The sequence below is a fragment of the Lissotriton helveticus genome, chromosome 3_2 (genome assembly GCF_964261635.1).
Source record: "Lissotriton helveticus chromosome 3_2, aLisHel1.1, whole genome shotgun sequence".
Lineage (NCBI taxonomy): Eukaryota > Metazoa > Chordata > Amphibia > Caudata > Salamandridae > Lissotriton > Lissotriton helveticus.
Genome location: NC_136062.1, coordinates 383,771,919 through 383,787,857, shown reverse-complemented (window position 1 = coordinate 383,787,857; position 15,939 = coordinate 383,771,919). Strand labels below are relative to the sequence as shown.

At 46.2% G+C, this 15,939-nt stretch overlaps 1 protein-coding gene across 1 annotated transcript in view; it reads right to left on the bottom strand.

Annotated features, from left to right (window-relative positions):
- Positions 1–15,939, bottom strand: part of ABTB2 (ankyrin repeat and BTB domain containing 2) — a 421,711-nt gene that overhangs the window by 49,358 nt on the left and 356,414 nt on the right. The window contains exon 5 of the mRNA XM_078684252.1: positions 11,134–11,299. Coding sequence (XP_078540378.1) covers positions 11,134–11,299 — 166 coding nt within the window. The remainder of the gene's footprint in view (positions 1–11,133; positions 11,300–15,939) is intronic.

Here is a 15,939-nt window from a genome sequence, read left to right as displayed (position 1 = left end):
AGACCCAGAGTTTGGAGGCGATCGCCACCACATCACAATAGGGTGGAACATATACCTCTGGACCTGGGTTTCGAGGCGATTGCCGCAGCATCATAATAGGGCGGAACACATATCCCTAGACCCTGGGTATGTAGGTGATTACCTCCGCATCATAATAGGGCGGAACACATAACCCTACAGCCTGGGTTTCGAGGCGAACACCACTGCATCATAATAGGGCAGAACACATAACCCTAGACCCTGGGTTTCAAGCCGATAACTGCCGCATCATAATAGGGCAGAACACTACCCTGGATTTCAAGGCGATCGCTGCCGCATCATAATAGGGCGGAACACATATCACCCAGGGTGTCAAGTCGATTGCCGCCGCATCATATAAAGGAGGAACACATATCCCTAGACCCAGGGTTTTTAGGCAATCGCCGTCGCATCATAATAGTGCGGAACACATTACTCTAGACCCTTCGTTTAAAGGCGAACGCCGCCGCATCATAATAGGATGGAACACATAACTCTAGACCTTGGGTTTACAGGCGAATGCCGCCGCATCATAATAGGGCGGAACACATATCCCTAGACTCAGGGTTTCAAGGCGATTGCCGCCACATCATAATAGGGCTGAACACAAATTTCTGGACCAAGGGTATCAAGGCAATTGCTGCCGCATCATAATACGGCGGAACACATATCCCTGGACCCAGGGTTCCAGGGTTTCTAGGCGATCACCGCCGCATCATAATTGGTCAGAACACATATCCCTAGACCCAGAGTTTTAAGGCGATCGACGCCGCATCATAATAGTGCAGAACACATAACCCTATACCCTGGGTTTGGAGCCGATCACCACCACATCACAATAGGGTGGAACACATAACCCTGGACCCAGGGTTCCAGGGTTTCAGGCGATCACTGCCGCATCATAATTGGGCGAAACACATATCCCTAGACCCAAGGTTACAAGGCGATTGCTGCTGCATCATAATAGGGCGGAACACATATCCCTGGACCCAGGATTTCAAGGCGATCGCCGCCGCATCATAATAGGGCGGAACACATAACCCTAGACTCAGGGTTTCAAGAAGATCACCACCGAATCATAATAGGGTTCCAGGGTTTTATGGCAATCACTGCCGCATCATAATGGGGCGGAATACATATCCCTAGACCCTAGATTTTGAGGCGATAGCCGCCGCATCATAATAGGGCTGAACACATAACCCTATAACCTGGATTTGGAGGCGATTGCTGCTGCTTCATAATAGGTCGGAGCACATAACCCTAGACCGTGGGTTTCAAGGTGATCGCTGACGCATCATAATTGGGTGAAACACATTAGCCTAGACCCTGGGTTTCAAGGCGATTGCCGCCGCATCATAATACGGCAGAACACATATCCCTGGACCTAGGGTTCCAGGGTTTCTAGGCGATCACCTCCGCATCATAATTGATCAGAACACATATCCCTAGACCCAGAGTTTCAAGGCGATCGCCGCCGCATCATAATAGGGCGGAACACATAACCCTGGACCCAGGGTTCCGGGTTTGAAGGAGATCACTGCCGCATCATAATAGGGCAAGACACATATCCCTAGACCCAAGGTTACAAGGTGATTGCTGCTGCATCATAATAGGGCGGAACACATATCCCTGGACCCAGGATTTCAAGGCGATCGCCGCCACATCATAATAGGGCCGAACACAAATTCCTGGACCCAGGGTTTCAAGGCAATTACCGCCGCATCATAATACGGCGGAACACAGATCCCTGGACCCAGGGTTCCAGGGTTTCTAGGCGATCACTGCCGCATCATAACTGAGCAGAACACATAACCCTACACCCTGGGTTTGGAGGCGATCACCACTACATCACAATAGGGTGGAACATATACCTCTGGACCCTTGGTTTTCGAGGCGATTGCCGCAGCATCATAATAGGGTGGAACACATATCCCTAGACCCTGGGTATGTAGGTGATTACCTCCGCATCATAATAGGGCGGAACACATAACCCTACACCCTGAGTTTCGAGGCGATCACCACTGCATCATAATAGGGCAGAACACATAACCCTAGACCCTGGGTTTCAAGCCGATCACTGCCGCATCATAATAGGGCGGAACACATATCACCCAGGGTTTCAAGTCGATTGCCGCCGCATCATATAAAGGAGGAACACATATCCCTAGACCCAGGGTTTCTAGGCAATCGCCGTCGCATCATAATAGTGCGGAACACATTACTCTAGACCCTTCGTTTAAAGGCGAACGCCGCCGCATCATGATAGGATGGAACACATAACTCTAGACCTTGGGTTTAAAGGCGAATGCCGCAGCATCATAATAGGGCGGAACACATATCCCTAGACTCAGGGTTTCAGGGTTTCAAGGCGATTGCCGCCACATCATAATAGGGCTGAACACAAATTTCTGGACACAGGGTATCAAGGCAATTGCTGCGGCATCATAATACGGCGGAACACATATCCCTGGACCCAGGATTCCAGGGTTTCTAGGCGATCACCGCCGCATCATAATTGGTCAGAACACATATCCCTAGACCCAGAGTTTCAAGGCGATCGCCGCCGCATCATAATAGTGCAGAACACATAACCCTATACCCTGGGTTTGGAGGTGATCGCCACCACATCACAATAGGGTGGAACACATAACCCTGGACCCAGGGTTCCAGGGTTTCAGGCGATCACTGCCGCATCATAATTGGGCGAAACACATATCCCTAGACCCAAGGTTACAAGGCGATTGCTGCTGCATAATAATAGGGCGGAACACATATCCCTTGACCCAGGATTTCAAGGCGATCGCCGCCGCATCATAATAGGGCCGAACACATAACCCTAGACTCAAGGTTTCAAGAAGATCGCCACCGCATCATAATAGGGTTCCAGGGTTTTATGGCAATCACTGCCGCATCACAATGGGGCGGAATACATATCCCTAGACCCTAGATTTTGAGGCGGTTGCCGGCATCATAATAGTGCTGAACACATAACTTTATAACCTGGATTTGGAGGCGATTGCCGCTGCTTCATAATAGGTCGGAGCACATAACCCTAGACCGTGGGTTTCAAGGCGATCGCTGCCGCATCATAATTGGGTGTAACACATTAGCCTAGAACCTGGGTTTCAAGGCGATTGCCGCCGCATCATAATAGGGCGGTACGCATATCCTTAGACCCTGGATTTTAAGGCAATCGCTGCCGCATCATAATAGGGAAGAACACATATCCCTAGACTCAGGGTTTCAAGGCGATTTATTTATTTATTTATTTATTTTATACACTTGTATAGCGCGGCTGTCACTCCAAGGAGTATCTTGGCGCTTATAGCCCGTAGCCTAGATGACAGGCCGGAAAAGTCAGCTCGCAGCATCCGTCTTGTCTATACTGAACACGCTCTAACTAAACCAATGTCATACAGACCGTATCTGAGAGGTTGAAAATCCAAGTTTTCAGGGCCTTGCGGAAGTCTTTCTCAATGGAGATCAGACGCAAATTGGGTGGGAGTTTATTCCAGGCCTTCGCACCCAAGGTTGCGAGGGATTTACCTCCTCTTGTTGAAAGTCTGAATTTGGGGATCTGTGATAGATTCATATTGGCTGATCTGAGGGAACGTGTAGGTGCGTACAGTTTGAACCAAGGGAGAAAGTATTTGGGTCCTTGTCGATGATAGGCTCTGAAGGTAATCACAAGGATTTTGAACAGTATGCGTTTGTGGATGGGCAGCCAGTGTAGGGCCTTGAGAGCGGCCGAGGCAGATGACCTCCTCGGCCATTTCAGGACCAGACGGGCAGCGGCATTTTGGACAACCTGCAGCCTATGCAGGACAGATCGATTTAGTCCTGCATATAGGCTGTTACAGTAGTCCAAACGAGATGTTACAAGTGCCACTGTCACCGTCTTCCTGGCAGTCAGAGGCAGAAAGTCGAAAAACTTTCTAAGTCCTCTGATGGTGTTAAAACAAGACCCAGCCACTGCCCCTGCCTGCTGTTTAAAAGATAGGGCACTGTCAAACCTGATCCCTAGGTTACGGGCCGTAGCAATGGTATCTGGAGGGGACTCCACATCCAGTGGCCACCAAAGACTGGGGGAAAAAGGGTTTTGCGGGCCGAAAGGAATAATTTTGGTCTTCCCGGTGTTACATTTGAGATGGTTCTCACGCATCCAAATAAAGGTGGCAGTGAGGCAGTCTTTTAGATTTTCCTCTGCCTTTCCATTTTCCCCGTCTAGTACCAGGATGAGCTGAGTATCGTCAGCATAAGAAATAGTACTGATGTTAAAAGACGAAATCAGCTCAATCAAGGGGGTCATATACAGGTTGAACAGTACCGGGCTCAGAGTGGAGCCCTGGGGCACTCCTGTTAGTATAATTTTTTCCTCTGAGCAGTGTTCTCCCAACACCGTGACCTGTCTACGGTGATCAAGAAAGTTCTTCAACCAATCCAACACAGTGCCTGCTATCCCTGCTCCTACCAAACGACTGATCAGTATTGAGTGGGACACCGTATCGAAGGCCGCCGATAGATCAAGCAAGACAAGGACGGCCTTCTTCCCTTGATCCATGGCGGTCTTCAATGTCTCCATGGTGTACAAGAGGGCAGACTCAGTGGAGTGTGAGGCCCGAAACCCAGATTGATTAGGGTGCAGGATATCCTCGTCCTCCAGGAATTTAGTCAGCTGTTTGTTCACCACTGATTCAGTCATTTTAAAAAGCAGCGGCAGCAAGGAGATAGGGCGGAGGTTGGAGAGTGTTGTGGGATCTGGCAGTGATTTTTTTTGCAGTGGCTTTACTGCCGCCAGTTTCCATTCCAATGGAATCATGGCAGAAGACAGGGATGAATTTATAATACTATTTATGGTAGGGTTAACCATATCTACCAGGGCATGTATCAGCAAGGGGGGACAAGGATCAAAGGGAGAACCCGATTTAGTTGACAAAATCAGTTGACGTGAGTCTTCTGAACTAATAGGTAGAAAATCGCGGAGTTGTGTTACTCCCAAGGGAGTTTCTAGATCCTCTACTGCCTTAGCAGCCGGTGGTTCGGAAAAATCCTTGGTAAGGTTTGATATTTTTGATTCAAAGTAATCTGCAATCGAATTGCACAAAGTAAGGGAGGGAGGGATTTCAGATAGGAGGAACCTTGGTTTCGTAAAATCATTGACTATCTTAAAAATCTCTTTTTGTGAATTATTTGAGGAATCAATTGCTTTTAAATAGTAGTCTTTTTTGGCCGTTTTAATCTGTGCATGATATTGCCTCCTAGATTCTTTATAATGGCCGAGGTCTTCTTCCATGTATAGACGACTCCATTTTCTCTCCAGTCTTCTAACCTCAACGTGTTTCTCTTTCAAGGAGAGTGAGAACCAGGGTGCCGTTTTTTTATTGTGATGTAATTTATTCCGGTTTTTGGCCTTGGGGGGCCCACAGATTTCTTTAATCCAATGATTGAAGCTGTTATTGTCTGCCGCCGTGACACCCGTAAAAAGAGGTTTAAGTGCCCTGGCTCTTTGTTGCAGATCTGGATCATTTCTAATTTTTTTCCAGTCATGTTTCATGCTGGTGTCAACCCTAGGGACACCCTTTCTAAGCCCCTTCCCCTCTACTGAGAGGTCAAATGGGATGAACATGTGGTCAGTCCAAAATAAAGGACAGGGCGGTTTTACCTTTAAGGATGCTAAGTTTGTACATATGCAGTCCAATATATGTCCTGCCTTGTGAGTGGGGTCCCGTGTCAATAGGGTCAGCCCCAGTACGTCTATTAGCTCTTTAAAACAAGACGCGTTGGAATCTGAGTCAGAGTCCAGGTGAAGATTTAAATCCCCTAGGACAGTAAAATTAGCAAATTTGAGTGCAAGATTACTGACCACCTCAGCTAGACTATCTAGGAAGTTTTTCTGTGGGCCTGGTGGTCGATATATCAGTACACCAGACAGGGTAAAAATGGTGGTGTTATGCATATGAAGATTGAAACCCAGGCTTTCTGCCCCCCTAAGATCTGGGAGTTCAAACGTGGTGCATTTGATCGAATCACGGTGGATAATGGCAACCCCCCCTCCGCGTTGTATCGGCCTGTCCAATCGCTGGATAAGATACCCTTGTGGCAAGGTGAAGACAACGTCAGGGGTGCACCAGGCTTTAAGCCACGTTTCTGTGACGAACAGACAATCCAGGTCATTTTCCGTAATTAGATCATGCACATGCGCTCCATTTTTACACATTGATCTGGCGTTTATTAGTCCCCCTCGGAGAGTAGAAAAGCCATTTGGTTTTATGATTTGTATCTCCGGGATTAGCTCAACTTTGCAGTTTTTACAGCATATGGGTCCCCGCCAGGTGTCTGATCGCAGTGTATTATGGCAGCCACTATCTTGGGTCTGTAGTGTGTATATCATATCTCTAGGGATATGTACATCATGGTCTGAATGGCTAAGGGGGGTGCCCCTAGGCCCGGCCGCGGCACGGACGGGCACAGACGGGCTTACCTCTGGCGCACCTCCGGCGCGCCATCGGTGCGCCCGCTGCGCGCGTCCGCTGCGCGTAAGCCCCATGCGAGCTTTAAATAGGAGGCTCCTGATGGTGCTAGTGCAACCACTAGACCGTCACCTCTCTAAAATGGCCCCCGGAAGTGAGGGTGATGTACTCCCTCTGTACCGCGCTAGTCCACTCCCTCCACAACAAACAGCACAAGCTGCGGTGGAACGGGGAGGTAAGCGGTCTCCTAACACACAGAGGTACAATTTTACTAAGTGCCAAACAATTTAAAAAATTATACTGTGCAAATCTCATTCATTTACAAACAGTACCTACGACGATTTAAAATCAGTGTTTGTACAGCTAAGATCGCTAGCGTGCTTAGATTGTTCAGCAGCGCGTCAGCGTGTCAAGTTTCAAAATGCGAGTGAGTGCTTTAGCGCGACCCAGAAAGCTCGCCCTAAATAGGAGGCTCCTGATGGTGCTAGTGCAACCACTAGACCGTCACCTCTCTAAAATGGCCCCCGGAAGTGAGGGTGATGTACTCCCTCTGTACCGCGCTAGTCCACTCCCTCCACAACAAACAGCACAAGCTGCGGTGGAACGGGGAGGTAAGCGGTCTCCTAACACACAGAGGTACAATTTTACTAAGTGCCAAACAATTTTAAAAATTATACTGTGCAAATCTCATTCATTTACAAACAGTACCTACGACGATTTAAAATCAGTGTTTGTGCAGCTAAGATCGCTAGCGTGCTTAGATTGTTCAGCAGCGCGTCAGCGTGTCAAGTTTCAAAATGCGAGTGAGTGCTTTAGCGCGACCCAGAAAGCTCGCCCTAAATAGGAGGCTCCTGATGGTGCTAGTGCCGCCACATCATAATAGGGCCGAACACAAATTCCTTGACCCAGGGTTTCAAGGCAATTGGCGCCGCATCATAATTGATCAGAACACATATCCCTAGGCCCAGAGTTTCAAGGCGATCGCTGCCGCATCATAATAGGACAGAACACATAACCCTAGATCCAGGGTATCAAGGCATCGACGTCACATCCTGATAGGGCGGAACACATCACCCTGGACCCAGGGTTCCAGGGTTTCAAGGCGATCACTGCCGCATCATAATTGGGCGGAACACATATCTCTAGACCCAAGGTTACAAGGCGATTGCTGCTGCATCATAATAGGGCGGAACACATATCCCTGGACCCAGGATTTCAAGGCGATCGCCGCCACATCATAATAGGGCGGAACACATAACCCTAGACTCAGGGTTTCAAGAAGATCGCCACCGCATCATAATAGGGCAGAACATATAACCCTGGACCCAGAGTTCCAGGGTTTTAAGGCGATGATCGCCGCAACATAATTGGGTGGAACACATATCAATGGACCCAGGGTTTCAAGGCGATCGCCGCCGCAACATAATTGGGCGGAACACATATCCCGACACCCAGGGTTTCAAGGCGATTATTTCCGCATCATAATAGGGCGGAACACAAATCCCTGGACCTAGGGTATCAAGGCGGTAGCCGCCGCATCATAATAATAATAATAATAGGGTGGAACACATAACCGTAGACCCAGGGTTTCAAGGCGCCCCGTATCATAATAGGGCAGAACACATATCCCTAGATCAAGGGTTTCAAGGCTGATCACTGCCACATCATAATAGGGCTTCCCTACAGCCTTGGTTTCAAGGCTAACGCGCTGCATCATAATAGGATGGAACACATTACCCTAGAACCAGGGTTAAAAGGCAGACGCTACCCCATCTTAATAGGGCGGAACACATAACCCTAGACACTGGGTTTAAAGATGATCACCACCGCATCATTAGAGGGCAGAACACATAACTATAGACTGTGGGTTTATTGGCGAACGCCACGCCATCATAATAGGGCGGAACACATAACCATAGACCCTGGGTTTAAAGGTGTACGCAGCTCCACACTGGCTCAACCCGATACGTAACAAAACCAGTGCTTGTATGTTCCGAAAATGCGAACATAGTAATTGTGAAATTAGCGACGGTGCATTTAATGATCTAATGATTGGCAAATTAGCGATTGGGGAATTATTTTTTGCTCACATTATAAATTGTTCTATTAATTATTTTGAAACAATTGAATAGTGAATTAGTAATTGTAGAATTGTGATTGTGAAATTAACGATTGTTGCTGTCTTGAAACATATTTTAGTAATTGTAAAAAAGTAACAAATCTTTTGGGCATTTAGAGAACACAAATATAATTATTGTATTGCTGTAAACTATGGAAATAGCGATTGTTAAAGATTTTTAGATGAGGTATTTCGATATTACTGTTTGCTAGGCCACACCTAGTATTTGTTTGCAAAAAAGGACCTTAGGTATTGTGGAATTACGGATTATAAAATTAAATATGAATGTATTACAGATGGTGGAGGAGTAATGAGTAACAGCGAAAGATACTATGGAGCTGGAATGGAAAACTGTAGATCCGAGTTCCTGCTACAGATAAAGTGTGACCTAGAAATTAGTCACACCTAACTCGCCTCCAATTGACTTTATATTAACCCCGAGGATATTTTCTCCTCACCTAAACAATGTCAACTTAAGGCTCCAAACACAACTATCCCTCTTTTCCTCACTTTTTCATATTTTTGATGATCTTCCACCAGATTCCAGGAGGTGCAGCAAGACACATTACAGACTGGTGAGAGCACGGTTACCAGGGATCAGCTAGCGGTAAACAGTGGTACATATCTCTTATATAAATATGCTTCTTCGTGACGTAAGGTGCTAGTGGACATCTTGCAGTGGCGCACGAATAGAGGATATGGAGGTGTTGTCAGGTGTCCAAGCCTTTGCCCGATGCTCAAAGATCTGGAGCAGGTCTAAAGGGGTGTATGCAGTGAGGAGGTGTGGCCTGCCAAATGAATATTAATGAGGGAGGTATCACCTATAAGCCACAATCCAAATAGTGGAGTCGGACCAAAGTCTCAACATTCGCTGTCGCATTGTGCTAGATTGTGAAACGCTCTGAGGGGCACAGACAGAGTGGAAGCCAACGAAGTGGACGAATTCCCTTACGCTGATGCTTAGCGCCTCCCCATAGCAGTCTTGGCAAATGCAAATGTACACGGGCGTTGTACTTGTGATTCAAATGATGCAATATGCTGTAATGTAACCAAACACAAAATATAATATAACAAAGACTAAATTATACATAAAATTTGATTCAATGTAATCGTATCAAAGTACAAATGCTCACGAATATAACCCAAAATAGCGAGACTGCTATTGGCTACATACATTTTCGCCCTTGTTTCTTTATCAATTGCATGTCTGATCTCATCTAAACCACGCACTCCAACGTCTTAGCCTCTGCATCTTATTGACTCATTACTGAACCAAAGAAGCGCCTCCATCCATCTCCCTCACCACTCACTGTTCAAGAGGTTGATGAAGCGGTCCAGCCTCACCTTCCGCAGTCTGTTGGCAGACAAATAGTTCACCATAGTAGCCGAGACCAACAAGTCCTTGGCACTCTTTAACCACAATCAATCACATCTGTGTCCCTTCCCTTGGTTCACTGAGCAAGGGGAAACAATTCAAGGGGCTCTAAAAAAGTTGAGAATAAAGAAGTAGGGAAAAAAAACCAGAGGAGGTCTCCAGATGAAAAACTATAAGCAAGAGTGTAAGCACTATCTAGAAAGCTAAATGGCATTTCTCTAAGGGTTCTGTAAGTTATCCATAGACTAATAGAACAACTGAGATTAGCCAAACATCTCATACCTCAAATGTCTGAAAAATGATTACAATATAGCTAGCCGGCTGCCAATAAGGACCTAGAGCTAGACGCCACCCATCCACCAGGTCTCCTACTCCACCCAGTTCGGTCTCCTCTAACTAAGCTACATCTCATCAGGAGCTTATCCCGCCAAGTTGGCCCAATATTTGCTACAGCGAGGAACATACTCTAGCCGTTGTAGAGCCATTCACTGGTCACTACATGCCAGCCGCGGTCGCTGCAGGTAAGAGAGGTGGGGCATTGGGGCCGGCTGGGGGAATTTCGAGAAACGGCCACAAGGAAAAATTAAATAAATAATACATTTTCCCTCTTGATCGGCTCTCGAAATCCCCCCCAGCGGACCGACTGCCCCAACGCTCTTACCTGCAGCGGCCGCGGCTGCTACAAGCATTATACCCTCCTCTATCCAAGAGTGGGGTACACCTTCCTCCTTGTGAAGAGCCATTGTCAAACAACTGCTATGAGACCAACCTGGGCCGTCCCAATGCTGCTATGAATGCCGTCAATGGACGGCCACAGTTGCCTCGGAACACGTCTGACTCGCTGGATAGGTTTAGTCCTGTTACTGGAGACCTGATCGACAGTCCTGCCGTATGACGCATTCCCAGACCCAACTGCCTTTTACAGCCTTGTCCCAGTAAAAATACTTGTCCATTGTCCATTTTCCTACACTGTCCACAAAGATCTTTGCAGCAGTTGGAGAAACTCAATGTGGTGTAGTGCCAGATACGCGATACTGCTAGGAAGGGTTACTGCTGACCAGTGCTAAGTGTCAGCGTAGACCGACTGCTCCCTACCACTCTCACAAACCCATCCGTCAACCTTCTACCTGTCCTTCCTACTCAAAGCCTACCTGGTCGTCCATGGTATTCACCCCGTCTGGGCCCAGCACCTCTTCCGCTTGGCTTATGAGGTCCGTCCGGCCACAGTTCAGCAACCGGAAGCCCAGGTCCTGCTGGAACTTCTCCGTGGCAGCCTTGGCGTCCAGCCTCCTGAAGGAACTGAAGCAGCACTCAGGTCTGAGGAGGAAGGGACACAGAATGAGCTTGACAAAGTCTACGCCGTTCAGAAAATCTACAACCAAGAATGACTGAGTGAATAAACTCGACTCCATATGAGTATGTTCACTCAAGCGCTTCTACCCTTTAGGTAGCCACAGCTGGCATGGCCCGATGATCTGAATGCGCAAGATGAAAAAATGCATTATTCAGGAGGTTATTAGTCCAAACCCTGGCATGGCAGACCAAGCTTTGCAAGGTCAATAAATTGAATACTATTAGTTGGGTAATAACAACTGTCATTTACAACGCTTAGAAAAAGCAGAAGTGCTATATGTAGTGCTATATATAAAAAGCTACTATAATGAGGGCCACAGAAATTTTGCAATTGGGAGATCGCAACGTTTTTAGCATAATTATGGCTTTGCCACATTTGCCACATAATCCATCATCTGTTGCTTAATCTACAATTGTTCCTAGCTCAAACGGTTGAATAGACACTAAAACGTGGCAACTCGTGATCACCAAAAGGCCCTCCACAAAGATTGACTGATCATCTTTCAGATACTTATTGCTGTATTTGGGTAATAAATTGGTACTTAGTTGAAATATTTTCTTACACACAGTTACCAGTGGAAAATGACAAAATAATTAATTAATACTAGCTCAAATGTGTCGCATAATGCCACACAGTTTGCTTGTGCTAGCTGCGTAATTAAGTCAACCTTGCCGCATAATTTGATCCTCTTCTGCTAGATAATTCCAGTATTATTTACAACAAGGGGTGGTGATGGACAGAGTCTCTGAATTAAGCAGAGTACTCTCACCCAGTCAAGAGATCAGGGCTAGATCCAACACCGTTTTTTAGCTCATTGCACCATCCCAGTTTCAGAACCTGGCTGTATGCAAATTAGTCTGTCCCTGGCCCAGTGCATCATGGGAACAGGGCAGACCAGACTACAAAAGCCAATTCTTACACTGGGAAGGAAACAAGCTTCCGGGGACCGGTTTCTGGCATTACAGCCATCTTCGGCCCGGCTTGCTTGAATCCTGATGGTGCAATGAGCAAGGGACTCACATCTGAGTATACCCTTCCACGCCTAGGGTGGACAGAATTATTAACAACAAGGGGTGGTGATGGACAGAGTCTCTGAATTGAGCAGAGTACTCTCACCCAGTCAAGAGATCAGGGCTAGATCCAACACCGTCTTTTAGCTCATTGCACCATCCCAGTTTCAGAACCTTGCTGTATGCAAATTAGTCTGTCCCTGGCCCAGTGCATCATGGGAACAGGGCAGACCAGACTACAAAAGCCAATTCTTACACTGGGAAGGAAACAAGCTTCCGGGGACCGGTTTCTGGCATTACAGCCGTCTTCGGCCCGGCTTGCTTGAATCCTGATGGTGCAATGAGCAAGGGACTCACATCTGAGTATACCCTTCCACGCTTAGGGTGGACAAAATTATTTACAATAAGGGGTGGTGATGGACAGAGTCTCTGAATTAAGCAGAGTACTCTCACCCAGTCAAGAGATCAGGGCTAGATCCAACACCGTTTTTTAGCTCATTGCACCATCCCAGTTTCAGAACCTGGCTGTATGCAAATTAGTCTGTCCCTGGCCCAGTGCATCATGGGAACAGGGCAGACCAGACTACAAAAGCCAATTCTTACACTGGGAAGGAAACAAGCTTCCGGGGACCGGTTTCTGGCATATGGGGATGGGGCAGTGAGCTAAATAACGGTGATGGATCGAGCCCTGATCTTTGGACTGGGTAAGAGTGGTCTGCTTAATTCAGACACTCTGTTCATCACCACCCCCTTTTCTGAATAATTTTGTCCACCATAAGCGTGGAAGGGTATACTCAGACATGAGTCCCTTGCTCACTGCTCCATCAGGATTCAAGCAAGCCGGGCCGAAGACGCCTGAAATGGCAGAAACCGGTCCCCGGTAGCTTGTCTCCTTTCTGGTGAAGAATTGGCTTGGTAGTTTGGTCTGCCCTGTTCCCATGATGCACTGGGCCAGGGACAGACTAATTTGCATATAGCCAGGTTCTGAGCTGGGATGGGGCAGTGAGCTAAATAACGGATCGAGCCCTGATCTTTGGACTGGGTAAGAGTGGTCTGCTTAATTCAGACACTCTGTTCATCACCACCCCCTTTTCTGAATAAGATAATTCCAGTGGCAGTGACTATAATTAAATACTGGTATGCATCGATCTCTTATATTAAGTAACAATTTTAAAATCCACCGTAGCTGCCGAACACAACTACGACCACAGATTGCAAGTGAAAAGTTCACGTGCTCGGCATAAAATTATAAATAATCTAGATTTTTTTAAGCATTGTTTACAAACTCCTTGTCACAATTACTGTGTGAAAACTACCAATTGGAAGGACACATTTTAAAAAGTGACTTTAATACTAAAGGAGAAAACTGTCATGAAGACAACACCAATTCTACACCAATCATTACTTATGGTAATAAAATGCGAGTCCTACTTTTATGTAATATTTCTTTATTGTAGCCAAGGCTGATGGAATTATCGGGCATATTATCAAGGGGGTTTATCTCCGCTTTTTTGGCTTTAAAAGCCAAGAAAGCGGAGATAAAATTATCTCCCTATTACCTAGCTGTCGCTAACACCAGTTAGCGACAGCTAATAGGAGATAGCGACCACCTTGGGCCCCGCTTTGCATGTCAGTGATATTTATTACTAATGACATGCAAAGTGGGCGTGCCAAGATGTTAGCAACTGGAAACAGTCGCTAACATCGCTATCTCCTATTACCAACTTTTGGAGATATTCGCGCTAAGCGCGAATATCTCCAAAAGCTAACACCTGCCCTGAGCAGTTCTTCACCATGTTATCGAATGGGAGGTGGATAACATGGCTAAGAGCATTTGCTCGATAATGCATGAATATCGCTGACTTTTCAGCGATATTCATGCATTGCGGACGTTTTTTGTCGCATTTGCGATAAACCTTGCTAATAGCAAGGTTTATCTGCGATAAAAATCGCCGATGTGCGGCGATAATTTTTGTCTCTAAACAAGTTAGAGACAAACATTATCGCTAGTTGTTGGTAATATGCCCCTATGTGTCAGAGGAGAACCGAATTATGTCGAATGTATGGATACGTATTAGTTCTCTATTTTTAATTATCATGTCAATACTGCTACAAAGCTTTAACCTTACAGCTTCAGTTTAACTCTTGAATACAGCAATCAGCAATTGAAAGGTGAAATGATAATCTTAGCAAAGAGGCTACTACTGCGGGGAAAAGGCTAGAAAGTATTTTTGTTAAAATCTGCAAATTATACAACAGGAGATGGTATATTTGGTTAGTGAGGCGCACATCCAAAACTTGGCACAAAAAGTAGCGGTGGCAGAATTGCACTATTACAGCAGCCAAGAATATAGCATAGTGACACTGGAATATTGGTTCAAGATACTGAAAAGTCTTCGGGACACAGCAGTAATCAGTTCATAGTAGGCGAGAACTCAGACATTTAGTAATGTAAATGTATAGCTATTTCCATAGCACCTACTATTGAGATTGCTTCAGTTTCTAGATACTGCCAAAGTTGACAAAAAGCCATCTGAGGTAAGGCGGCCGGCCAAACTTACATGCGCTCTTTTTAGTCCCCAACCCTCCTGCCCGTCATGGCCAGGCCCCGCCCCGCATGCACGCACCATCAGCCAGAGCCCGTCACAGAAAAATAAAATTATATTATTGTTTCAAAATCATTTTTTATTTTCTGTGACGTACTCTGAATAGTGGGTCGACGCTCCTTGGCCAATACGGAGGTGCCGCCACTGCTGCCTGAGGTGATGTTCAGTAAAAGATTTGTTCATAATCCCAATATTTGAACCTACAGGAGGCTGGGGTGAGAATTCAGTGTCCGGCAGCTGGGAATTCATCCCCAAGATTAAACCTTCTCTCTGTAGGGGTCAGGTGATTGCTGGAAGACATTCTGTGATTTGCCAAAGGGTTCAGAACTCCAAGTGGATAGAAAATCCTGCAACCCACAAGCCAAATTCAGGAGAGCATGATAAACAGGGAGATTAGGGAACTATGCCTCTGGCAATTTTATTAAATTGATTAAAAAACCTTAGTGGCCTCATCACGTTTGCACAATTATGCACGATTATGAAATTAACCAAATTATTGGCCCAATTTTTGTGGAAGAGCCGTTTTCCTGCAATACAGCTTGCACTAAAACGGTATAGGGATGTAACAATATTGAAATGTGACAACTTTTCTATTCATTTGCATTGCCTAATTTTTTTTTAAATCCCTCAATTTATTTAATAAAATGGTTAACTGCAATCCCATTTCCCAAAAATCTCCAATAACTTGTTACTAAGCAGTTTGTAGTTTTAGCCTCCTACATTTCTCAAAAGCCCAAATAACCTATTAGTTTGTTGATTGACTACTGCAACTATCTGAAATCTTCCAAATTATTGTATAACATTTATTTTGTGTATTCAATATTTATGATACAATGACAGGCTCCCTGCCGCCACGGTTAGGGGTTTCCACGCCCCCACTGTTCACGAGCCTGTGGCCCCAATATGGACAATTTTCGGTCCACCATTGTTCACAAGGTCCCGGCCCGAAAATGATAAAATACGTTCTCCACCGTTCTTGAGTTCCAT